This window comes from Juglans regia, chromosome 7, assembly GCF_001411555.2.
Source record: "Juglans regia cultivar Chandler chromosome 7, Walnut 2.0, whole genome shotgun sequence".
NCBI classification, from domain to species: Eukaryota; Viridiplantae; Streptophyta; class Magnoliopsida; order Fagales; family Juglandaceae; genus Juglans; species Juglans regia.
In genome coordinates, this window is record NC_049907.1 from 49,545,012 (window position 1) to 49,570,194 (window position 25,183).

General features: G+C 33.7%; 2 protein-coding genes across 6 annotated transcripts; one reads left to right on the forward strand and one right to left on the reverse strand.

Annotated features, from left to right (window-relative positions):
- The first annotated feature begins 1,490 nt into the window (after positions 1 to 1,490).
- Positions 1,491 to 2,475, forward strand: LOC108997120. 4 transcript variants are annotated; one of them, XR_004802026.1, is made up of 3 exons: positions 1,491 to 1,716; positions 1,872 to 1,972; positions 2,108 to 2,475. XR_004802026.1 is itself a non-coding variant. In XM_018973256.2 (3 exons), the coding sequence occupies exons 1-3, from the start codon at positions 1,687 to 1,689 to the stop codon at positions 2,353 to 2,355; spliced, it is 348 nt and encodes a 115-aa protein (XP_018828801.1). In that variant the 5' UTR covers positions 1,491 to 1,686; the 3' UTR covers positions 2,356 to 2,475. The 4 variants fall into 4 exon arrangements, 3 of the variants coding, with proteins under 3 accessions (XP_018828801.1, XP_018828802.1, XP_018828803.1); XM_018973256.2 differs by having other exon boundaries at positions 2,139 to 2,475; XM_018973257.2 differs by having other exon boundaries at positions 2,142 to 2,475.
- Positions 2,476 to 10,581: 8,106 nt separating this feature from the next.
- LOC108997084 (regulator of nonsense transcripts UPF2) lies at positions 10,582 to 24,438 on the reverse strand. Of its 2 annotated transcripts, none has more exons than XM_035692708.1 (18): positions 24,202 to 24,438; positions 23,457 to 23,547; positions 23,072 to 23,159; positions 22,511 to 22,713; positions 21,947 to 22,291; positions 21,529 to 21,633; positions 21,159 to 21,286; positions 19,949 to 20,125; positions 19,665 to 19,746; positions 18,913 to 19,206; positions 18,610 to 18,807; positions 18,286 to 18,387; positions 17,554 to 17,805; positions 17,240 to 17,458; positions 15,992 to 16,162; positions 13,822 to 14,007; positions 12,064 to 12,531; positions 10,582 to 11,579 (listed from the first exon to the last, which is right to left on the reverse strand). In XM_035692708.1, exons 1-18 carry the CDS (start codon positions 24,210 to 24,212, stop codon positions 11,073 to 11,075), a joined length of 3,627 nt encoding a protein of 1,208 aa, XP_035548601.1. In that variant the 5' UTR covers positions 24,213 to 24,438; the 3' UTR covers positions 10,582 to 11,072. The 2 variants fall into 2 exon arrangements, with proteins under 2 accessions (XP_035548601.1, XP_018828741.2); XM_018973196.2 differs by having other exon boundaries at positions 24,194 to 24,438.
- Positions 24,439 to 25,183: the final 745 nt, after the last annotated feature.

A 25,183-nucleotide genomic window follows, 5' to 3' on the forward strand; every position in this document is an offset into this window, starting at 1 on the left:
GCGCATATTTCAATTTAATTAATATTTAATTTATCATTATATTCATCATTTTTATACTAGACATCATATATGATTTTTTTTTATTAAATATATAATGTATAGATGATAAGTATAATAATTATTTTAATTTAACAAGAATAAAACAAAAAAATTAAAATTAAAATCAAATATAGTATGTGGTGTAGAATAATTTTTATTATTTTTAATTTGTTAATAAATTAATTTTTTATTTAAATATATATTTAAATAAAATAATAAAAATAAAAATTATATATTAATTAGATAAATGCGTGTCATCTAAGAGCATTCTCATTGGATTAGTTAAAAGCTAAATCCAATGAGAATTTAGCTATTAGGTGGATAAATTGCTCACATTGAATTAGCTATATTCCAAATATTTGAAATATAGCTACAGTAATATCCAAACTAATTTCCAAATTTGGAAGACACTATTCATTCATCAAATCATTTTTATATTATTTCTTTCTCTTTCCTTTTAATATTAATTATTTCTCTCTCCATTTTAAATGACAATTGAAAAAATATAATTAGAATACAATTACAAATTAATATATAATATTATAAATAGTAAAATATGAAAAATAAAATAAATTCATAATTAAAAAAATTAAAAAATTTTCAAAATTATTAATTACTCATTACTATATAATGAATAAATAGATAATTCAATTTAGAGATTTGATGTGAATAGTCAAAATTAAATTCATCTTATATTATTTTATTGTCATATAATGAAAAAATGGCTATTCTAATGTAGAGATTTATATAAATGGAATAGTTAAAAGTTAAATTCATCTTATATTCATAAAAAATGTACTTTAATTTAGCTATTCCAATGAGAGTGCTCTAACGCTTATTGTAGCATTTCTCAGAAATCCCACACGTAAAATGAAGGAAAATTATCGACAAAATTCATGCATTTTGTGGTGGATCTGCGTGGCGACTACTGATAGGCCAAAAACCTTCCATGGGTGAACGGAGATATATCACAGCTAGGCCTGGTGATCTAAACTAAAAGACCTTTCTGGACAACGTTGACTGTACCAAACATGTGGACCTCTTATAAAGGACCACCACCTTGGATTTATTCATTAGATTTTTATGTGCGATGGTCCCCGACTCCCTCTCCACAACGATTCAATAAATGCAACAGTTGGGCTGGACCATCTCCCATCCAAAACTACCAGTCGTACTTGCCACACTTTATATATTTTCAATAATGTTTTTAAAAAAATAATATTCATAAGTTTTTTTAATTGTTATCTTTTTTTTTTTTTTTATGTAAGATCAAATGATTTATACTTTTTTTTACCTATTTAAATTCACATTAAAAACAATAAAAAATAATAAAATAGTATTATTGATATATCACTATATCAGTTGTAGGACTTTAAGCTCAGATCTTGATAAATGATATTTATAGTTAAAATCTTATAACCGGCAGTTCAACATCTTCCAAATAACAGCTCTCCAATGTCTGAGTGACATGTAGGCTTCACAACTTAACTATCATGTAGACGCACATCAGGATTTACGTCTACCCCTTCGCCTCCCTCTCCAATGGCTTTGCCCGGCCAGTTCTCTTTTCAGTTTTGACCATGGCGCCAGATCCAAATGCTAGTGGTAGCAGCACAGTTCTGTCGAAGGAGCTAAAGAGGAAGAAGGATGACAAAAAGGGGGAAGACCTGGTGCCTGGTGGGTTTGATTTTGTGAATTCATGTATTGTGCTTGCCACGATTTTACAATTTTTTTCATTTTACCCAATGCTCAGAGTTGTCTTAGGATTTCTTATTGGGGTTTTCGTATTTTTTTTAGTCTTGAAAACTTAAAATGCGTGGTGGGTTTTGCAGTCGAATGAAGATTTGGCGTTGAAACAACAATTAGAGTCGTATGTGGAAAGGGCTCAGGATCCTGATCCTGGATTGCAGAAGGTTGCGCTTGAGAGCATGAGGTAATCCTTCTTCTCTTGTCATATTTCCTTATTCTTTAGGCTTAGAATTTGTGAAGTTTTTACTTGGTCAGGGTTTAGCATTTTCTCCATTTGTATGACTTGCTATTTTTTGTCGGATGTTTTTGTTCTTCAAAGGGTTCATGTTTGGGCTTATATATTGATGTAGAAGTTGTGGGCAACAGAGATGGTGCGAAATTAAAGGTGGGCGAAGGACTGGTAGCGGCGAAACTGATGGACAACAGAACTGGTGTCGTGCGGCGATGCAAAGCGATGGAGATGGTGCGAATCGGCAATCTGAAATTTTGAAGGGGGCTTTTGGCCAATGGATCGAATGCTTCCCTTCAATTTCTATTCTGCTTCCGAGAGTTTACTATATAGTATGATGATGCCATTGTAATTTCTGTGGAATTGTTGACGTGCTGGAATATTAGTGGAGGCTGTTAAACTCATACCTTCAGGCGGATTGCTTCAAAGCGGAACTCTTGTAGTTATATAATTTATAAGCGTCGCATATTTCTTTTAAATGAATAAATATGATATTTATATAAAAAATTTAATTTTTTAATAATAAACTTAATTTTTTTTTTAAAAAAAAAAAAATAGCAATATTTGCACAATATGTAATTATATTTAGCATTATTGTTTTTCATTTATGATGCCTGACTTTAAAATGGTGGGGAAATAAATTATAATTTTGGATTTTTTTTTTCATTTGGTTCGTAATAAATATTAAATTGAATTGAGTTGAAATAATAAAATATTATTAAAATATTATTTTTTAATATTATTATTATTTTAAAATTTAAAAAATTTAAATATTTTATATTAAAAATTAAAATAATTAAAATAATAAATTAAAATAAATTTATGAACCAAACGAATCCTTACGTTAAAGGGAGGAAAAAAATCTTCTGTAAGAAGCTGTTACACAGGGAATGGTTTTCACTTATATTTCTACAGGCTGGCGTGCTGCTTGAAAAAGACGAAGAAACGGACGAGGAAAGATAATCCATACGGATTTGTCCTTTCCTTAAAAACGTGACTGACTTGTTCTTGTCGTTTACAAAAAGGGGGATCTCGTGTGTGCATTGCTCACACTAGAGTTTGCATTTGTCGGGGATTTCAAATTCTAAAATTAACACTCAAAATATCCATCCGTGAGATATTAGATATATGAAAAATTCTAAAATTGACCAAGACCTGCATTTTATGTTATGCAGTTAGATTATAAAAAATTCTATATATATCCAGCCACTTTTATATATATATATATTTTTTTTTATGTATTCTGTTAATATGATTAGTTATATCATTTTTTTAATATAAAATAATTATTTTAATTAATCACATCATTAAAATATATAAATAATATATAAAAATGACTGTATGTTAGGGAGATTATGCATAGTTTAAACATTTAAAAATTGTATAAATTATTTTTTAAAACTACGATATTCCTAGTAATTAATTTGTTATTTTTGAATAACTGTACATTCAATATTAGATATATGAAATTATTTAAAATATATTACTTAGTAATAAAATCTAAAAAAAAAATTATTTAATCAAAGGGCTCTTATATCATTGTCATGCACTATGCAGTGAGAAAAAAGTCTATATCGTTATCTTTCATAAATAATCATATACACAACTAAAACACTGCGAACCAATGAGAGCCCAACTTTAAATTTTCTTGTTTATCATGATTGGGAGTTACATGCATCTGTCCCATTCACAAGAGAAAATACAATGAGATATCGGAAGATGGAAGTTGGAGGATCGAAGAAGAGAATCACGTGTTTAACGGGGGCAGAAAAGGTATGGAGGGCCAAAAGTTTGTGTCGTCCGTGGGCCCACAATTCTACAACTGTCGAATGACGTGTTTGCTGCCTTCCACGTCGAAATTACATTTTAACCCGTTAGATCGAATATATATTGTCAATTAAATTTTTGTATGCTTGATTACTAATTAATTACACTACTTGGTTATTGGCATTTTTGCAAAAGTCAAGAGAGTGCAACGTGACGTCCGAGGAAATATCAAAGAGCTGAACAATGTAGTCTTTTAGACATCGTGTGATTACGACTTGTCTTAGCCTGATTCACTTTAAATTAGATTCATTACTTTACAGTTCATATTTTAAATATCGTTTAAATAACATATTCTAATAATAATAAATAGAAAATACTATTTGAACCGATAATTTTGATTGATAAAAGTAATAGATTGATTTTTTTATTTTTTTTATTTAATAATTAAGGAAGTGATTATTAGTAAATTGATATTTTTATTATTTTTTAAAAATATTTAAAAATATATAACAAATTATTGAAATAAAAGAGAAAAAAAAAAGTGCATTTGTACTTATTGGTCAAGTTTTGTCGGTCCTTCAACAGTTTCTCTAACAGCGTTCGTAATAAATATTGCAAGATTCACTTTATGTATCTAATTATCTTCCACTTTAAGGGCTTATTTGGATAAAGAAACGATTTCATCTTGTCTCGTTATTATATTTTTTTAAAATTTTTACATAAAATATAATAAACAAATCAAAATTTTTAAATCTTAAAACAACAATAATATTAAAAAAATATTATTCTAACAATATTTTATTAAACTCATCTAAAATAATTTCATCTCATTCCACTATCCAAATGAACCATGAGACTTAAATTTCATATAAGAATTTAAGATATCAAAATCACACGTTCAACCTATCAAAAAATAAATAAATAAATCACACGTTCAAGTGTCTCACATTCGACGAGTCTAATTTGAATATAAATTGAACCCAAGTTCTATATATCTATATCAAAAGATATATTAGATGTGCAAATACCGTGTAATATGTCTAGCAAGCATCTCATTTTTCATGCATTATACACAGTGTGAATATTGTATATATTATTAACATTGTATCAGTATTATATACCATACCCTTACAAATTAAGTACTTTGTGGACCAAGTAGTAAAAGAAATCATGTGATTTTATGTTGGACAATAAATTATATGGGAGCTGCATGTATCAAACCGTCCCGTGGCACGATGGTAAATAAATCATTGATCTTTTAAGGGAATAGAATAATGTTTGCGTTATTCTTGTCTTGGTTGGATGCTGAACTTTGACATTTAAATTTTCTTAATTATATAGTTATATTTTTGTTTTCTTTTTTTTGGTTTTTTTGTAAAGGACGTGTATGGTTTTGAGTTTTATCTTGAGGCGCTATGTGGTACAGAATAAATCAAAATAGGGATATATAAATATTAAATATTTTTTTTTTCTTTTAACAAAATTAACGAAGCATCCGTGATATATTTATATATAAATTATTTTTCTCGACTCTAACTTGTTATATATATATATATATTTGTCTAATTATATAATCTAGTCAAAAGTTCGACTCATTATTTAATAACCCAACAGCCAAAGCAATTATTTTAATTATAAAGTTTAAGATCAATGTTATAGAAGTTCAAAGATAGAGAACATCAAAAATTTAAAGGTTCATTTGGAATTTAGATTGAACTGAAATCAATTCAGTTCAGATTAATTTTAAGTTGAGTCTAATATTTAAATATTTAATTTTTAATCATTAAATTTATCTTAACTTAAAATTTCTTTATACGTAAAATTCATAATATTTTTTAACTCAATAACTCTTTATAAACGAGATTTATAATATTTTTTAATTTTTTATAAATATATATAAACTCATCTTAATATTTAAATATATTTAAATTTTTTAATAAATTTTACAAAATTTATTTTATTATCTCAATTCATTATTATTTATAAATAGTTAAACACAACTCACGTAAAAGTTTTTTTTAAAGTAAATTGAGACTTATTTAAGAAAAAAAAAAAAGAAAAAAAAAGTTTTCATAAATAAATGCTGAACAAGGACATTTCAGATGTGAAAGGACAAAGAACGAACCACCCAACCCAACGCCATTAAGTGGAGATAAGACTCAAGAGAAGAGAGAGAAACCTTAATGGAGACAAGAGGTCCTATCACTTGTCACTGACACAATCCAACCACACCAATCAATTCCACCCAAAAACAGTGCTAACAATGCACGCCAAATCTGAACCGTCAAATTGTCTCAATTTGGAAAGAGAATAGGAAAGTATAAGCTAGCGTTTGATTGGTGGGATATAAGATAACGAGGATAGGAGCATCTTTCATACGCTAGCTCCCACGCAGGAACCTTTCCTCTTATGGTAACCCTTCAACCTTAAAAATCTTTCTTCTTTTTTTCGAGGGCATTATATTCCTTCCTCCTCTACTTGAAGTAAACAGCCGATCCGGTCCCCACTTGATTTGCCCGATCATGCCGGCATTATTTAAAAAGTTTAGGGTGTGTGTAGATGTTAAAGTGAGTTGAATTGAGATGATAAAATACTATTAGAATATTATTTTTTAATATTATTATTATTTTAAAATTTAAAAAAATTAAATTATTTATTATATTTTATACTAAAATTTAAAAAAATTATAATAATAAATTAAGATGAATTGAGATGAGTTTGAATCCAAACTCATCCTAAATTCTCCCTCCTCTTAACATAATTTAAATTCATTTGGGGGACCCTGGAAACCAAGTGTAACAACGAGGGAAGCCTGTCAATTACTTGATCAGCTTATAATATATGTAAATCTATCCATTTAATATTTAAATTAATATTAATATATATCTTATTTATTAAATAAAATAAATTTTAATTTAATATATATAATAAGCTAATCTTCAATTGCTCATGATGATCGACTCCGATCACACGAACCACTGAACCAGGATATCTTTGATCGAAACGTCTACGTTGGAGGTTGGGGGATGTGACCGTACGTTTCAGGCGTGTAGCACACACGAGCGGCATTAAGTTATAGATGCGTCATTGCTTAAATCATAGCAATCTCATGAATATATTATTTTAAATTATATAGAATTTAAAAATAATTATTCGAAGGTGTTATTATTTCAAGTTCTGACATTGGAAGGAACGAAATAATACATTTTTGTCCGCACGAAAGAATACTTTACTTTTTTTTTTTAAATGATGCTATCAATTATTTATAGGATATGATACTCTTACACCCTTTTTATTAATTATTTATTATTTAGTTATTTTTTTTCTTTTGCTTTTTAAATATAGATTAAAAATCTCATAACATGATCTTCTTTCATAATTTAGAAGAAAATAAATTTAATCAACTAACATAATTATGTAATTTAATTAAATATAAATTCATTTTTATAAAAATTGACATTCTTTCACTATTTAAGTTAATTTGTATAAAATTAAATTTATTTTAAATTAATTTACGTGATTACATTAGTTGATGAATTTATTTTCTTAGAAATTTTGCAAGAAAGTCATATTTTAATATTTTTAATTTAGACTCAAATAGTAAAAGAGAGGTAAGGGTATCATTAGACCCTTATTTATCGTTGTTGATTTAAACTTAATTAGCCAAAACAACAAAAATGGGCTTCAAACCAATGGGTTAGGTGCCAATTAATTGAATCACTTAAGACATAAAGGCGGTAAGACAAAACGACTAGGTGCTAATGATAATCTTAATTAAGAGGGTATTAAAACTTGATAAATTTCATTGTGTGACTTGTTACTCCCTCGTCGGCGATTCGTCACAAATCTTCGTTGTTACATTATGTTTTCATTTTTCTTAATCAAAGATCGAGTGAAAGTAGATATGATAGTTTCTTCTAGTCAATCCAAACCAACATATTGCAGCACACCCTTTTGTATTACGACTTCTAGTTACAATTTTATAATTTATTTATCAGATTATTTAAAAATCGCTACAAAATGATCTTCTTTTGTGAGAATTGAGTTTGAGTCAACTTTTTAATTACGATCACATTTTTTGTGTTTTTATTTTTCTGTTATAATGTGTATTAATTTTGAGAAGACTGTAAGAAATTTATATTCTATCAAATTTATATCTTGTATTCATTAGTTAATTTATAAATTATTTACTTGCCGAGAAAAAAAAAAAAAAAATCTACACGTAATCTTATGGGGTCGGTTGAGCATAGGATTCATGAGAGACAGTTGGTACTAGTAAGTTTTATAATATTTTAGTGTAATTTAATACAAAGGGACAATAATTGGATTAGATGTCACAAAAGGTCGGCGTCTGCAAGTGGGAACATAAAAATATTGCAAATTGGGAAAGCAGATAAGATTTGTTAATGTTTCTTATGTACTTGTCGGCAGAATAGTGAATACGAGGTTTTAAACTTCCTCGACTGACGTGGCCTCTTCCTCTCCTTTCAAATTTCAGTATTGCCTTATCTCTCTTATGTTCCCCCCCCCATCAGAATTACTAAACTATCCTCTACTTTTCTTCTTGATCTGCACGTGCTATTGGAATCCCAGAAGCCCCCCTGGCCCCATCCATACTGTTTATTTGGTGGCTCACTTGGAGGGTCAAATTATTAGAGATATATTATATTTTCCTTATATTTTAATCATATTAAATAATATATAATATATTTATTATTATTAAATAATAAAAATATATATAATAAATATGTCACATCTTATTTAATAAAATAAAAATAAAATAATAACATGATATATAAAATTTTCTAAAAAACAAAAAACGTTTCCCTTCTTTTTTATTCTTTTTGACCAGCATAGCATTTTCAAGCTCTCTTTTCGATCTGAATTTTAAAGCAGAGAGGTACGTGTTACATGCAGGCTGCAGGACGCGTGTTAGGTAAATAATTAATCTAAAAACTCGAAAGTTCAAAGTGAAATCTTTGACTTTATTATTATTTTAATTATTCCTTAATAAGAACTTGTGCATGCATAAGCGACAAGTAAGCACTGCAGGTCGTCCGGATGTTCAGGCTTTTATTAAATATATATATATATATATGTAAGATATAATATCGATGGGATATTGGATGAAAAAGGATTATATTGTCTTCGTTTATATGAACACATGAATTAATTACCTTCTGATTATTGGAAAATAACACGTGACAAATTACTTCAAAACAGCTAGCATGAGTGACACACAAGATGCAAAAGATCACAATGGTCAGTTTAAAAAGATTACTGGTTTGTAATTTACTGGCATAAATGGAAATGCCGGACCCATGTGTTCCGTCTGTAGCACACAATCCTTAGCTGTAATTAGAATAATTTGCTGCAAATATAGGAATATTTAAATTTTTTATGGCCAACAAGAAGACTTTGGAGAACCGAATTCCCTGCAATAAATTACATCATGTTTATTTGCCTTATCTTTTTGAAGGAAAAGTTTTTCCTCGGTAGTAAGTAGTAACACCTCCAACTTACAGGCCGGTTCTCCTCATCATCATCAACGACCAAAGATCAAAAGCCATCTGTCTGCCAGAAAAAAAGGAAAAAACAAAGCCATATAATTAAGGTGGATATGGTCAAATATTTCAATCTTCTATAATCTATCGTTGTCAAAGATTCAATCAAACAACATGATGAAAAAAAGGCTTATACTACATATATATATATATATATATATATATATATAGCATTTCCAAGCTTTTATTTTGGGTCGGTTGTGAAGTTTGTATCATAGACCTACCTCCAAAATTAGATTTTAAACTTCTTTTTAGGATAAGGGCAATTCCATTGCTGGGTTAATTACTATTCTATCACTGGGTTAGCATTATATTATCATCATATTTCAAATATAAAATATGAGGATAAAAGAGTAAAATTACATATTTTTAAGTGGTGTACAGAAATATTTCTGTATAGCATGATTCTATTATAAAAATATAAAAATTGAAAGCTAAGAGTTTTTTTTTTTTGCATACGAATGAACGTACAAGAATTGATTTTACATTTAATATTATTTTGTAACAGAGAAAAAAGCAAGGCATGGAAGTTTTACAACAAAGTAAAGAATAAAGGTGGAATCTGTAAATGATGGTCGAGGAGTGAATCCATCAACGATGAAAGAAAAGAATAAATAAAAGTGGGGTCTATCCATTATTTCCTACTCTTTAATTGTAGGCTTTTCGGGTTGATATTCGAGCTAAAAGAAAAGTGATATATTATATGTTATCTTTACGTTTAACTTGAATTAATACCAGACAGGATCAGAAGATTCAGAATTGCACGATGAACCAAATCATTCAGCAAATTTGGCAAAGTCGCAGCCATATTTATGATTGAGTGGATGCGGATTAGACCCATCTCAAACTTCAGAAAAGCAAGGAAACAATATTAAAACAAAAACAAACGAGCAAGCATTTCAGCAAGAATTTTGCTCAAAACACGACTGATATGATTCTTAAATTGGCCTTAACCGCTTATTTTCTTCAAATCGTTAAAGCCTTCGGTTTTGTTTTGAGTTACTGATTCGTAAGGTAATTATGCAGGCCTGGCTAACAGGCAGTATGCGCTCCCTGAAGTTCTACATTCTCAGTTTCAAATATTTACGTTGTGCTCAGATTCAAAACTAAGCCATCAGGGATAACACAGTTTGGCTTACCATATTTTATTCGACCGGTGACTCATGCTGACCTGATCGTTGTTCACACTTCGGATCACCAATAGTCTCAAACCCAACAAAGGCAACTAGCGTGTGCATACATACATACATACATACATATATAATATTAGTATTACTACTCTTCAGAACAATAGCACGGCAAATTAGTCACATCGAGTCCCTTACATATTCACAAATATACAAACGCAGGAGTTTTTGGTCAAAGATGCTTCAGATGTAATTACAGAACAGTTCCAAAGGTATTTTCAAATCGCTACACTTCACAAATCATACCCGCAACTTCATATCCCAGCTTTTTTTAAGTCAGGCATTTCTTTCTTTCTTTCTTTTTTTCTTGTGTGTGTATATCTTCACTCCCCACAAGCACTACCTTCTGATAAGAAGTCTGATTTAATCCTTGCCATATATATCGAGAAAAAAGGCTGAGGATAGCACAAATATGCATGGGATCTTCACCATTGCATAGGAGCATCGAATGATGTTTGTGATCGATGAACCACATTTGCAGAATTCTTGAAGCTCATGAAAAGAGTGCCAACTTTGTAGCACTGTGACACAAAATTCTCACTTTTTTCTGCTGTAATAGAGTCCACTGCCTGAGTAATTATGATGCCGATGACGTGATCCACTAGCCCTAGTACCAGTTCCATCCCAAGTGTTGCCGCGGCTGGAACCTCTGTTGCCCGCACCATGTGACCAGTTCATTGTTTGGGTACCCAATCCATTAAGCTCTTCTTCTTCTCTGTCATTATACTCCAGTACCAGCCTTTTGATGTCTTGTTTCTCTTCAAGCTCAGCTGCTTCTTTCTGTTTTGTGCTCTGCACGAGTGAACTATCCCGAGGGATGTACATCTGCTTCGTTTGTTGCTTGTTACCACGCTTCACAAGAACTTTCACCTGAACCTCCTTGCTTCCTCCGGCCTCCTCATCTAATGCCTCATCACCACTCTCCCCGACAACACCCCCCCTTCCATGATGATCCTTCGTGGACCCCTCAAACACATTCATTGGTATCATCATATTCAATGCAGGTCGACCTCGCAACTCTTGACGTCGCTGTTCCATGCTCTCCTGCATCCAGGTTTAAGATAAGAGAGATACAAATTAACCAATTAGAACCCTTCGGCCTTATGCCAATTTATAAATAAAACTACTACCAATTTGACAGATTTTGAAATGCCAGCATCAGCATAAGAAGCAGAATTTAGTGATTACAGTGGTCATAATTCCATTCCATGTGAATCAAGTGCTGAGGTCATTACTCACCCTCTGCCTTGTTTCAAACTATAGGTATGCCACACAGGTATGTGTGATTGGCGATAGAGCATCATCCAACTATTGTTTCAAAATATCATATTGAATTCTTCACAGAAAATTGGGCCTCCACCACAAAACAAATTTAAGAATATTGCCCAAAAATCGTAGCATTCCAATTAAGTTCCAAACAATATCTTCCAAGAAATACTAAAGAATCTAATTCAAGTTGAGAAGTATAACTAAATATTGCATGGACGAGGCACCAGCAAGTATGAATAAGAAAGGTTCTAAATCATACCTGCACTACAGCCTTAAGCTCCTGCATAAAATTGGCTTCTTCCTGTGGGTCCACCTCTGTGACTTTCTGCCTAACGTGAACTTCATCTTCATCAGAAGCAGGTCCAACCCCGTCATCATCATCCTCATCTTCACTATCAGAGCCATCATCAGGATGCTCCTCATCCAACTCTTCCTCTTCATGTCCTTCAGGATCTATACTGCCACTCCCCGAATCACTATCACTGTCCCCAATGTCTTCATGCACTCTACCATTTTCCTCGGTGCCATTCCCAATGCTCTTTCCATTCACTGAGTTGGCATTGGAAGTAGTCCTGCTTGAAGGATTTTCTGAGTCAGAGTACTTCTCGCTATTGGCCTTGTCAGCAGAAACACTATGTTCATGCTCCTCAAGTTCTATTACAGCTGCATTCGCTTCCTCAACGGAAGAGTATCTAGTCATGTTAGGCCTTAGTTCAGCAAATAAGTCCTGCAAATGCTACAATTTTAGGACCTTACCGTGATATAAATGGAGCTTGAAATAATCTGATAAGCGTGTGCAAAGAACATATAACAGATATTTTTTTTCTTTTTTCTTTTTAATAGATAATTGAATATTTTATTTTTTGATAAGTAAGCGAATAAGCGAATAATTGAAGATTTTATCAATACGCAAAGAGTGCAGCCTGAGTACAGACAAAGTATGCAAGAGGAACATCTAACTAGAAATATAAAAAGAGACAAGAAAATTATGAAGCTCCGTCCATTAAAATCTATACAAGAAGCCCAAAAGAAGGGAGTATTGAAAAAGAAAGTTTTGAATTCTTCCATCGTCCGCTTGCAATCCTCAAAAACTCCCATCATTCTTTTTCCTGCAAATACATCACAATGGAGAAAAAGAAACCATCTTGCATTCTACTACAATTTATGGGTTGCCATATAACCCTCTAAAACTGGCTAAGGGTCTATTAACCTTCTAATTAAACCCAAACCAACCCAACTTGACTGAAAAAGTTGTTCTACAGGACACTGAGAATCTCACAATGGAGTGAAGGAGATCTAGAGATTTCAAGATGCAACATTCAAAGTTTCCCATTCTGTAATTTGATAGTTGCTCAACATAAACACTGTGATCTCAACTCGACAACATTGGGGCAAGTCAACTCCCTCACACATACACAAAAGGCATAAACTTCCTCATCCCAGCCAAAACAGAGTGAAATTTCGTTAACCTAAGGGGAAGTGGGCTTTCAACCAATCAACACAAGAATTGCTTATACCTATGGAGACAAAGTTGGCAGATCCAGTCTTATCCCCACCACCATTCTTACTCAATAAAAAGAAAAGGTTGGCAGATCCAATCTTGTTGAAGCAGCTCTTGGTAGGTTTCAATGATTCCTCAGCCTCAAGCAAGGCACAACTTTGTCCTACTCTATTCGTTGAGCCTCTAGAATCATATCCCAGAGGAACATTCCTTACCACCAACCCCCAAACAAACTTGACAGCAAATGTGCAGATTTTGGCTGTGGTTTTCCTACTACATAAAAAAGTGTGGAACTTCAGACTTTTCATCCCTGTTCTGCGCTAACCATTGGCCATTTCCAATTTACATAAAATTTAAACCATTACCACCCCTTCCTCAGCCTTCTGCACACTCTTTCAAACTGACTGCTAGAAAGCTTACTGAATTAACAATAAATATAGATTATGATTGGCTAATACCCCATAATACTAAAGAACTATAGAAGTAGGGGAATAAATAAAAAGCTGCATGACTGACCTGTAAGTCAAATTCAATGTCCAGAGGCAGTGCACCTTTGCTGAGAATATACCTCTGGAAATGTACTAAGAATCTATCAAGTTTCCTCTTGGAAGAGCCTCTGTCAAAGTAGTGCCCACAGGTTTCGAGAAGAGTAGTAATCATCCTGATGCGGAAACAATCTTCTGGTGGATCTAGTGAATCTTGCTAATAGCATTAAAAAAATGAATTAATACGTTATCCATGTCTGACAAAGGTAATCAGAAACATTAATATGCTATGTAAAATATACTGGCCTTTTATCCATGAGTTACATAGTCAAGGGCGTGCAAAGACATGATCAGGTTCAAGTTTAGTGAGCAGCTTCTCTGATGCAACTAATCCATAAGCAACTTTTTGGATGCATAAATGTTGATATATATATATATATATTTTTTTTTTTTGATGAGTAAACATAAATGATATAATTATGATTAGGTCACTCACCCACTGGAAAGGAATGTCAGACTCATGAGAGGATGGCACGTCTATTCAGACATACAAGGAACTGGCACCTCTAGTCACCTATGTCTGACTTGTGTTTGGAGAAATATAGAAGCATTTAACTTCATTCCATAACTTTGCAGCAAGCAAAGAAAAATAATTTGAGTGATATTAATTCAAAGAAGCATTCCCTTACCATGGGTGTGTTACAGGGGGCTGGGGTTTAACCAGGTATACAAAATGTTGCGTTTACTTGATATCTGGAGTTCCTAGTAAAAAAAAATAAAAATCAAAAGTACATATAAACCATGTTCTCGGGTTTAGGTTCTTGGGAGTTGCATGATCCAAGCTCATTTTCATGTCTACAGACAATGGCATTATGTACAATTGCTCATTCTTAAAGCATCCATTCACCAAAGATTTCTCAAATCCAGATAAGAAAGATGCCCATTAGGCGTGGGTGGGGGGATTTTATTAGCCATTCTAAATTGGTGTTGGGGAGAGGGCCCCAAATTAAGTTTTGAAGGGACATATGGTGTGGGAATGAGGCTCGAAAGGATGCATTTCCAGCTGTTTTCCAAGTGGCCTGCAATCAGGAAGCGTCCATTGAGGACCTCAAGCTTCTATTAGGGGACCAAGTGCAGTGGAACGTCACATTTGGTAGGCGGCACAAGATTGGGAAGTGGACATCTTTGAGACTTTTTTCAGCCTAATAATTCTGTGAAGCCAAATAGACAGCAAGCTGATAAGGATGTGGTGGACTCCCGTAGGTAAGGGCATCTTCTTAGTTTGATCCTTCTATAAATTCATTTCCCAAGCCGCAAATATTCAGTTCCCATGGAGGAGAATTTGGAGAAATAAGGCGCTTCCGAAAACGGTCTCCTTTACATGGACAGCAGCGTTGGGGAAGATTCTAACTACCGGCAAACCTGAGAAAGCGCCGGATAGTCATACTAGACTGGTGTTGCATGTGCAAGAGATCTGGCGAGACAGTGGAACACCTATTGTTACATTGCGAGACAACTAGAGTCTTGTAGGTGAAAGTCTTTAGCCAAGTAGAGTTATTCTTTGTTATGCCTGCAATTGTGTTTGATCTATTGGCCAGCTGGACACTTCTGAGAGGAGTTCAACAAATCAAGGCGGGGTGGAAAATGATCTCGATCTGTATTATGGGGTGTATATGGCAAGAGCGCAATGATCGGACTTTCGAAAACAAGGAGCGGTCACCGGAGGAACTTAGAACTCTATTTTTCTGTACTTTATTTCTATGGGTCATTGCTTTAGATTTTAATGGCCTGAATTTTCATGACTTTCTAGCTTCCCTTTACTTTGACCTAGATAGGTCTTATCTCTTGTATATCATCTTGTGTACTTGGGCTTTGCCTATCTCTATTAATAATATTATCGATTACTTATAAAAAAGAAAAAGAAAAAAAAAAGAGAGAAAGATACCCATTTACAAAAACTAGTGCACCTAGTAACGGAACTGGAAGATGAGTCTTGTGCATGTGTAGAAGTTAGATAAAAATGCGTGTACAACCAAAAGTCTTGTGAATGCATGTTTGCATAAATATTGATGAAAGTACTTTAAAGAAAGCCACACCTATTTTCAAAACCATTGTCACTAAAAAACTCACATATCTTACGGAAAAAAAAAGGAAGCTTTGGATAGATGTTCACATAAATAAATAAAAAAATAATTCCATACCTCTGGAGTGCCATGGCCGAAGACAAGAATCAAATAAAGTGTGTCAAAAATAACAGATGAATCTACATGCTCATAATTGTATAGCTCCCCTAAGAATCGCATGTGGGCAATGCGTCTTTGTTGCATCCCATAGTCATTTAATTCTAGCCCCACCCTAATCTCCTCCAAAACCTGAATTAAAGTAATCATCATTGAATTATCAATAGAAAGTGAACTAAATACAGAGGAACGCCTGCAAAACACATACACGACATGCATGTAAGAGACTTTGTTTTTTTTTTATAAGTACATGAAAGAGAATTTGTGCGAATCGTTCTTTTGATTTTCCTTTTTTTCCGTCCTTTCTGGGGGCCATGTGGGGAGGGGGCTGTTAAGGAAGGCCGCTTTGATTTCGCAGTAATAGGCCTCGACTCAAATAGTTAGCAAGGGAAACCTTCATTTGCCCAACAGAGAGCTCAATAGTAGACCACAAATCAGTCATTTTGAGATTTTTTTTTTAGTTCGAGTTTTGGGAAAGATGAGACAAAATTTTGAATAAAACTTTATTTTGAAAATAAATTTTGTATTGGAGGCTGGAGCTTGTGAAAGTAGACAGGTACAGTTGAAAAGTTGTCTTAATATAATTTTTTAAGAGTACTTTTATTTTGGAGTTTGTAAAAGTTGTATTTATTTTTTTGTTTGGGAAATGATTGGATGAAAAGTTTAAAACTTGAAATAGAAAAGTTTTTCAAGATTTACAGATGTTTGGATTGATTTGGATTTTTTTGAGATTTTGAAAAAAAATCTCTGTAACCAAACATGGCCTTACATTTTAGTTTATCATCACAAGAATCAAATAGATCTTGAACGGGGGAATAAAAAACCTTTCTAAAATTGCCACGCCGAGTTTCCCAAATAACCAACAGCACTTTCCAGGTTTTATGCACAGGTCTCAGTACAGCAAGGATAAAAAGCAAAAGCTCTTCAGTTTTCTTTTTTAAATGCTAGTCAACTAAAACTTCTAATTATTCTAACAGTTTTTGACCCTTGTATTTATGCTGACTTAAAATTGTACAGACCAGTTGAGATTTATTGTTTCTTTTTTACTTCCAGAATATAAAGAGTGCATCCCAATGGGCCTAATCTTCCCTAGACAAGCATTTTCTACAACTAAAGCATTCTACATGATGTACGTTGAAAGAACAACCTTGTAAGCAAAACAGACATAAAATAAGAAATGCTTGTCAAGAGCAATCTGAGTTGACGAACCTCATCAACAACAGCCACAGCAAATTCATCATGATAGCGACTCAAACCAGCAGTGAGAGAAGCAATTAAGTGAATCTGACCATACTTCCCCTTGTAAACCTTCATAAAGCATTTTAAAAGGTATGGCTCACAATCACTCCATGGCAATTTGCGAAGTTGCCTCAGGACATGCTCAATGGTGGTCTTATCAAGATCTGAAAATAGTAATTTCCTAATATACTGGCAAAAATATCAACCAAAATATTGATTCAGCTTTTGAATATAAAAAAAGATAGATAGAAGACACAGAGAGAGAGAGAGAGGTTGGGGGGCACCTGATGTAATGGAGGACGAACTTTTGCGACTCGTGCAGATCTTTCAGGTGGTTTGCAAAGGTAGTAAGCATTTTCTACAAGAGTGCTATGGCGAGGATCCAGATTTTTGACATTTTTCAAGCGCATCAATATTTCCAACATGTTAGCCATCCGTATTGTAGTTTCAGGTGACCGATAGAGAAAACGGCCACATGTCTCAAGAAGATTGCAAGCAACATCAATGTTGTGGTGAGTGAAATCATCTAGACAAGCCTGGTGAGAACAGAGGGCACAATGCAAGCAAATGTAATCTTTTGATGAGCAATCATATTATGGGTCAGGTAAGAAGAGAAAGCATCACTTGATAACCAGTCACATGAACCAAGGTCTCAACCTCAATAGAAGATATTTATCTCAAATCTTAACATATAACATAAACTCCTAAATTCCTCTTTCTACTGGCCAGAAAGAGAAAATCCCCTTTCAATTAAATTTCGATCAACCAGTAGAAGTTAAATGAAACGTGCAAAATATATCCCCATAGTTGACTCCATGGTAAAATATCTCCATAGTTTCTTGTACCTTTTTGCACCAAAATATATATAGGACCCACAAAATACATCAATCATTACAGGTAACGCAATTTTTGAGTATAACAGACTTTCCCACACTAGTCTTAAATACCTTTTTTCCTCAATAACAATCAAAGTTGCTAACAAATACATAAATATTAACTAGCTACCACTCACATACCTTCAAACAGCTAAAAACAAGGCCAGCAGGTGCAATTTTAAACTTGCAGAGTTCTCCAATAAACCTAATATTCCTTATTTTTGTTTCGATGTTCATTTGATCCTGCAGGAAATTTAAAAATTATGAATAATTAATGAAATGAAAACGAATACATAAGCAACAAAACATAAGAGATAACTAGCCTCTTCTCTTTATTTATTTTTATAAGTAAGAATCTTTATTGAATCAAATGAAACTAGGCAATGCCCATGTACACAGGAAGTAATTACATTCTAGAGAGATGGAAAGTTAAAAGGAAACACATATTGGTATGTGAGATTTTACCTTTTTATTAATTAAAAAGTTAAATTCCTCCTCCAACATCTGTAAAAGCATGGAAGAGACATCCTTCATACAAGTTGACAGTGTGGCAACCATGCGTGAGTAGTACGGTAGAAGTTCCAGAGATGTCCGTGGGACATTAAACAACCCCCTTACAAGTTTTTTCCGATTTGACTTTGAATTTAAATAACAAAATTCCACCTGAAAGTAAATAAACAATGATATGTTCATTGCAAAGGCTCCAATACCAAAATATGAAACTTGGAACTAGTGCAAGAAAGCTTTAAGAAACAGAGATATGATTACAGTCAGTTGATCGATAAGATCACGGCTCACGCAACCTGGGAGCCTCTGTAATAAAGCCTCCAAATTTGTGCCTTCAAGACCTTTTAGTTTCTCCTTTTCATTTTCTCCCTTTTTATCTGCATCCTTTTCTTTTCCTTTCTCTTTGTCCGAATCTTTAATCTTTTCTTTATCTTTTTCCTCCTTGTCCTTTCCTTTGTCTATGCTTTTTCCCTCCTGCAAAGCACCAGAGTCTGAAGAAACTTCTGCTGCATCTTGGGTGGCTTGTTGATCTTGGTCTGATTCAGGTGTCGGTTCCTTATAAAAGAATCAAACTTTCATGTAAGATAGCATTTCCACAAAAAGATTCAACTGACCCCCTAAAGCTTAATTTTAAGAAATTATATATGATAATCAATAGCTTAAACAAATGTGGGTGGGGTGCGGCCTAGTGCTCAAAGGTCTGGCTTAAGATGAGTTGTAGATTCAAACATCCTAGGTTCGATTCTGCACAAGTAGTTCCTTTGGATTACCTGACACATGGTTCTAGCAGGCAGGGACATGTGTTTTCTGTTTACTGCCCCGGAGAAAGGGGAATTTTATCATTTAAAAAAAAAAAAGGGATAACAAAACAGCAGCTTTGAAAAAATCTGCTAAGAATTTCCCCAAATGTTCTCTGATCATTGGATAGAAGAAAGATTAATTTTGAGAATACTATAGCTAACTCAGAAAATAACTAGAGCCTTTAATAATAATTCAAAGCAATGGTTTCTTACAGTATGTTGCTCCTGCATCTTCATGGATGGCTCATTCGCTTTGGGATCTGCTTCTCCCAATAATACTGCTGGTACAAATGCTCTGAAAGAGATTTCATGTCTTATAAACTTTTCGAATAAGAAAATTTTGCTTTCAAGTAACTACCATCAAATTGATAAATAATACACACACACAGCACATACACATATATAATAATGATTAACACATTGAACCAAGTGGCAAACTTAATATAATAATTTAAAAGTGACTATTAATCCACATATATTATCAGACCAAGACAAACCTAAGATCAGGTAAGCATTCATAGAAAGCCCTGGTATCTTCATCATCCCATATAGCTTCTAGAACAGAAGAATCTTTCCCAGAAGCAGGAGGTGAAGCACCCTCCCCAGTAGTAACCCTAGTTGTGTGACCATCCTCTGGCATTGCTGGAGGCTGCATATCAAGTGCTTCTGCTAAACTGCAAAAGGAATAATTCAGACACTAACTGGAGAAAAAAGAAATAAGTTGTTAGGTTGACATGATGCAAGTGGAGAGACCAGGCAACCAAGAACATTCAAGCAAGTATTTATGAAGGGATATAGCTAAATAGCGGATGTCCATAGGCATGCTGCACAAGGCTTCGCTCTAGTGCTGCAGCATTGTTTTATCCATACTACCAAATTATTCAATAGCCACCTATTTTGAGCTCTATTCACCAGCTGCAGAAATTTTAGCTATCACACCATTGTCAGAAGCAGTAAGAATATAACATGATCCCAGGTAGAAAATATTCTAATCTCAACAACCACCTGAAACCTTCTTGGCCAACATACTAGAGCTCAAATGAGTCTGTGACTTGTGATTTAAGTGAAGAATAAGGCGAAGAATTAAAGCAATAATGCAAACTAGAAATTGCATCAGCAAGAGAATTACCATCAACTTGAATTGTTGCATCTTGCCCCATGTTTAAACAAGACATTCAGTCAATATCTACAGAATATACCTCCTCAACAGCCATTCATATTTTGTGCTCTACCTACAGCTCATTGGTTGTGTCCACAGAGCAAATGATCCTACTCTACAAGCAGGTATGAACAGTACAGTTTTACACCTCAACAGCCATTCATATTATTAGGCATCGATCGATCAAGGGATTTCAAAACTTCCAGTCAAGGTACTGTTGATGCAAAATTACAAACAATGCCAAAAAAATGAAATTCGGTCCATAAGTGCACTTTTTCAACTAATAATTCTAAAACCATCCCACCACCACTGCACTAGCATCCATGTTATAAATGTCTTAAAATGTTGAGTGGCTGTTGATGGCATACACAAAACTAGAAACAAAAAACAACAAAAAATTAAAGAAGAAAATGAATAACAACAAACATCTTTGATGGGTAAAGAACAACAGAAAATTAAAAAACAAGAAAAATATGAAATCTTGAACCCAAATCCTTGTCACCAACAGAATGGATGCCACAGAGACTACATGATCATAATTAACTTACGATGAGACATTGCGGTACAAAATATCATAAGATTTTCGTAGCTTTTCATATGAAGCGGCATTTTCATCATTGAGCTCTCCTCTAGCACTGAGGATCTTAGCATTTTCATGCTCCATTTGATTGAGGGACTGTAAAAAATAAAGCAGGAAAATTTGTAAAAAATAAAATAAATTCTTTGCCCAAATAAGTGCCAACAGGATCTTTTTTTTTTTAAATACGTAAGAAGTAAATTATATTGATATGAATGAAATAGGCATAGCCCATGTACACAAAGTGCCACCAGGATCTAAAACAAGAAAAACAAGAAGTTCAAAACTCAGCACCCAACCCACAAAAGAATAGAAGTGACTTGAATAATATCGAGTCTTACAGCATGCTCAGACTGAAGTAGTTCAGCTGCAGCTTCATAATATGTATGGAATGCCTTCCTGAAGAACTTCTTTTGATCTGCTGTGACGTTAAGGCCCTTGAAAAACTGCAGCGCAGTGTTAGTAGAGTAACTACAGAACAAAACAACACTAGAAAAGTATCCCTTAACACCAAAAGAAAATGCCAAAAAATGAACACAAATAAGACAGGCAAGTTAACAATTATCACTAATAGAACCTCTGAGATAAGAACCAATTTAAATAATAATTATGAATAGAAAATATACTGTCACTTCTAATTTGACAGCAATAAAACAATTACTAATATGAATGAAAAACCATAAACAACACTGGAATGGTGATACTGATAAGAGTGATAAGAAGCACCAAGTTATGTAAAGGGCCGGCGATAAGCATTACCTCTTCATGAATCTCTTGTCCAGAGAGTGGAAGTCCCAGGAAAATTCTTCCTTGTCGAGCAAAACTAGCAAGAAGGGTCAAATTTGTCTGAGTAGTATCCCTGTCCTTTAAATGTTCTAAGCTAGTGAGATCCTTAATGATATTCATGAAAATGCCACTGTCTTCTATAACTCCAACAAAGTAAAGTTCCGAAAGGAGTTTCAGTGTGCTGCGCTTTTTCATGGCCTTCAAGTTCCTGTCTGCATCCAAATCATCCCCAGACTTTCCAGGAAAAAATACCTTCAATAGTCCTTGAATCAGGCTTGGTGAGAAATCTTTGTACCTTTGATGAAGCAAAGAGCAGATCTTTGAAAAATAGACAAGGGTCAGATCGAGTGCAGAAGAACAGGTAAAACACATAATTTATTGCTAAGCATCCGTGCAATGAGATCATATATACAGCAAATAATTTTAATAAAGTTTTCACACATGGATATACACTGTCCATGCCAGCTCAAAGAAACCCACTATAATATGTAGGAATATAAAATTAAAAAAGCCTCGAGATAATTAGTACAATAGTACCTGCACCGCTGCTTGTATATCTGATGTTCTAAGCTTGGCATCGCAAATAGCTGTAACAGCTTCGCTGACAAATTTGCTTAGGTTGACACTCCGCAACTCTTCCATCAGACCTTCACGCTGCTCTTCATTTATCTGTTTTAGCTTTTTAATAACTGCCGTATTACGTTTAATGCTGGAGTCCAATGTCCTAAGAAATCCTGAATCTAAAAGCATAATAATTTAAAAGCATTAGCGATGTCATGCACATCAGTTATTTAAAAGCATAATAATTTAGAAGCGCTATAGATTCTCTCCAGCAGTTCTTGACCAAAATCCAAAAACTCACTCCATCAAACAAAATCATCCAAGTTCTTGACTGTTTCAAAATGTCACTTATGAGCATAATATTATCAGAAGTATTTATAGGCCATGTTTCTTCCATTCTTGCTGTGTTGTTATGCATAAATTACGTAAGATATTATCAAATGCTTTGCTTTTCCTCAAAGATTTAAATACTTCTATACGAAAAGTCAATAAATAATTTGCATAGTGAACTTCGGAATTCTTGCAAAATCTACTAACCAGGCCTTTCAGGATTCAAATTGCTTTGACGAAGAGCCATTTTTGCCTCCATTGATTTCTTAATTTCCTCAAGATGGGCAACAGCTTCCTGCAACCAAAAGGAAAATATTAGCCTTGAGAATTCATTTTCAGAAATGCTTATCCAATGTGTACAAAGGAAATGAAAATAAGCATGCACCAGCTTTTCGTGACTGACAGTAATCTGACATTGAGAGGGTAGAAACTGACTCAGACAAGCTAGAATCAATTTCATCATGCGGACTAGGTTGTTGTGACTCTGACGGGTGAATGCATGGTCTATGGAGACTTCGCTATTTCAAATTAATTTTGTGCCTAGATAGCCAAGCCAATGAATCGCTTTCAGTAACAGATACATCAATCTCACCTCATCATCTTGCTTGCTATGATTTTCAGCTCGAGCACGGCATTCATCCTCATGGTGATCCATCTTCTTATTTGTGTCAATGACTATATTCCTAAATAACAAGGAATCAAAGAATTAAGCAGCGTGGCTTCAGGACAACCATGAGAAAAAACCAAGTGCAACATATACTGTGCCACAAATTACATAATAAAAAAAGTACCAACTGCGCATAGCAATCTCACATCAAAATCTCCTCTTTAAACAGTTCCGTCTACCAAACTATGACCACATAATAAACCAATAATCCATAAATAAAAAGAGTTTAACAACCGCATATTTGAACTTAATAATGCATACAAGACATTAACACCAAGGAACAAAGAATAAAATCTAGAAACCATCGGAATACGTAGAATAACCGTACGAGAAATTGAAGTCCTAAAAAAACACAAAAGACACAGTTTTCTCCCTTTAAGCTAAGGCTGGTTGAGGTCATTTTTCATTATTAAATCCCTTAAGGAAACAAGTTCTATAATTCAGAACATATTGCGTAGTATTGTTATTTCAACATGAATCGCATGATGCACGGTTAAATTAGAACCAATTCGACCAAACCACAAGATTATTCATCAAATTTGACTCATGGTTACGAAATTCCCGATACGGTAACCGAGCATGAACACGATTCTAATGGCATTAACTTAGTTAGAAACTACAAAATTACATCAATTTGACATGAAGGAAGAAGAAGAAGAAACCTATGTACGTGTATGACATTCGCAACCGGATCTGGCCTGAATATAATGAGAATAGGCGTATATGTGAGCGCCCGTGTCGTTCTGCGTGCCTATGCTCGCAGGTGGTGAAGTTAGGGTTTTAACTGATGCGGGATTTCAACGAAGTAGCGCCCGAAGGGTAACGAAGGCACTACACAGTGAATAACACAGCAGAGAGAGAGAGAGAGAGAGAGAGATGACCGAGCCCAAGAGTTGAGATTGAGTTGGGGAGAAATAGAATTGTGGAACCCAAATCAAAGCTCGAGTCGCACAAGGGTTGGGCACCGGTTAATACGTTTTGGGGTTTCACTATGAGGCCTGAATTTTTAGCCCAGAAGAGGTACTAAGATTGGGCTAGGTACATAGTTCAGTATATAAAAGGTTCATTCTTAATTTTCTTAGCGAGAAATTAAGGTGTTAGCAATTAATTCAAATGATGGATCCACCACAGATAGTGAAATGTCATGTAGAGTATTAAAAGTTTGATCGAATTACAAAAGAAAAAAGCTTCAAACCGGTGAGTAATAGAAATGGAACACGTAAGAAGTTCACTTTGTTTACCGTGGGTGTAACTTTAGACTAGTACTCCTGTTTTGCTCGCATTCTTAAGGGCTTCCTCCATTCGATTTTCTTCATTTGGGTTGTCCTTTTCCTTTTGGTTTCTCTCTCATCTCGTGAAGCTTCTCTCTCTCTCTCTCTCTCTCTGTGCGATCTACATTGACAACCACGCATAGAGCGAGAGATAAGGGGGAAAAAGAGGTTGAAACTTTTTTATTCACTTTTACACAAGAAATAAAACTCTGTTGCAATCCAAAAGTTTAGCACCAGCCAAAGCTCAGAGGATTGATCTCTTAGTAAAAATGTAGTCTACTAGATATAGATTCATTAGACTGAAAAACTTGTTGTTCTTAGAAAAAATAAAATCCAAGAAACCTGTGATTTTTATCTAAATGTGCTAAAAAATCAATGCGA

Excerpts from the sequence above, each read along its gene's own strand:
- LOC108997120 (XM_018973256.2), top strand. The coding sequence starts at position 1,687 with ATGACAAAAAGGGGGAAGACCTGGTGCCTG. Across the intron at positions 1,717-1,871 it reads GGGGGAAGACCTGGTGCCTG|TCGAATGAAGATTTGGCGTT; the intron begins GTGGGTTTGATT and ends TGGGTTTTGCAG. Across the intron at positions 1,973-2,138 it reads GTTGCGCTTGAGAGCATGAG|AAGTTGTGGGCAACAGAGAT; the intron begins GTAATCCTTCTT and ends ATATTGATGTAG.
- LOC108997084 (XM_035692708.1), bottom strand. Across the intron at positions 20,126-21,158 it reads TTGTACCGCAATGTCTCATC|TTTAGCAGAAGCACTTGATA; the intron begins GTAAGTTAATTA and ends TTCCTTTTGCAG. Across the intron at positions 12,532-13,821 it reads ACATTGAATTTGACTTACAG|GACTTATTTGCTGAACTAAG; the intron begins GTCAGTCATGCA and ends TAGCATTTGCAG.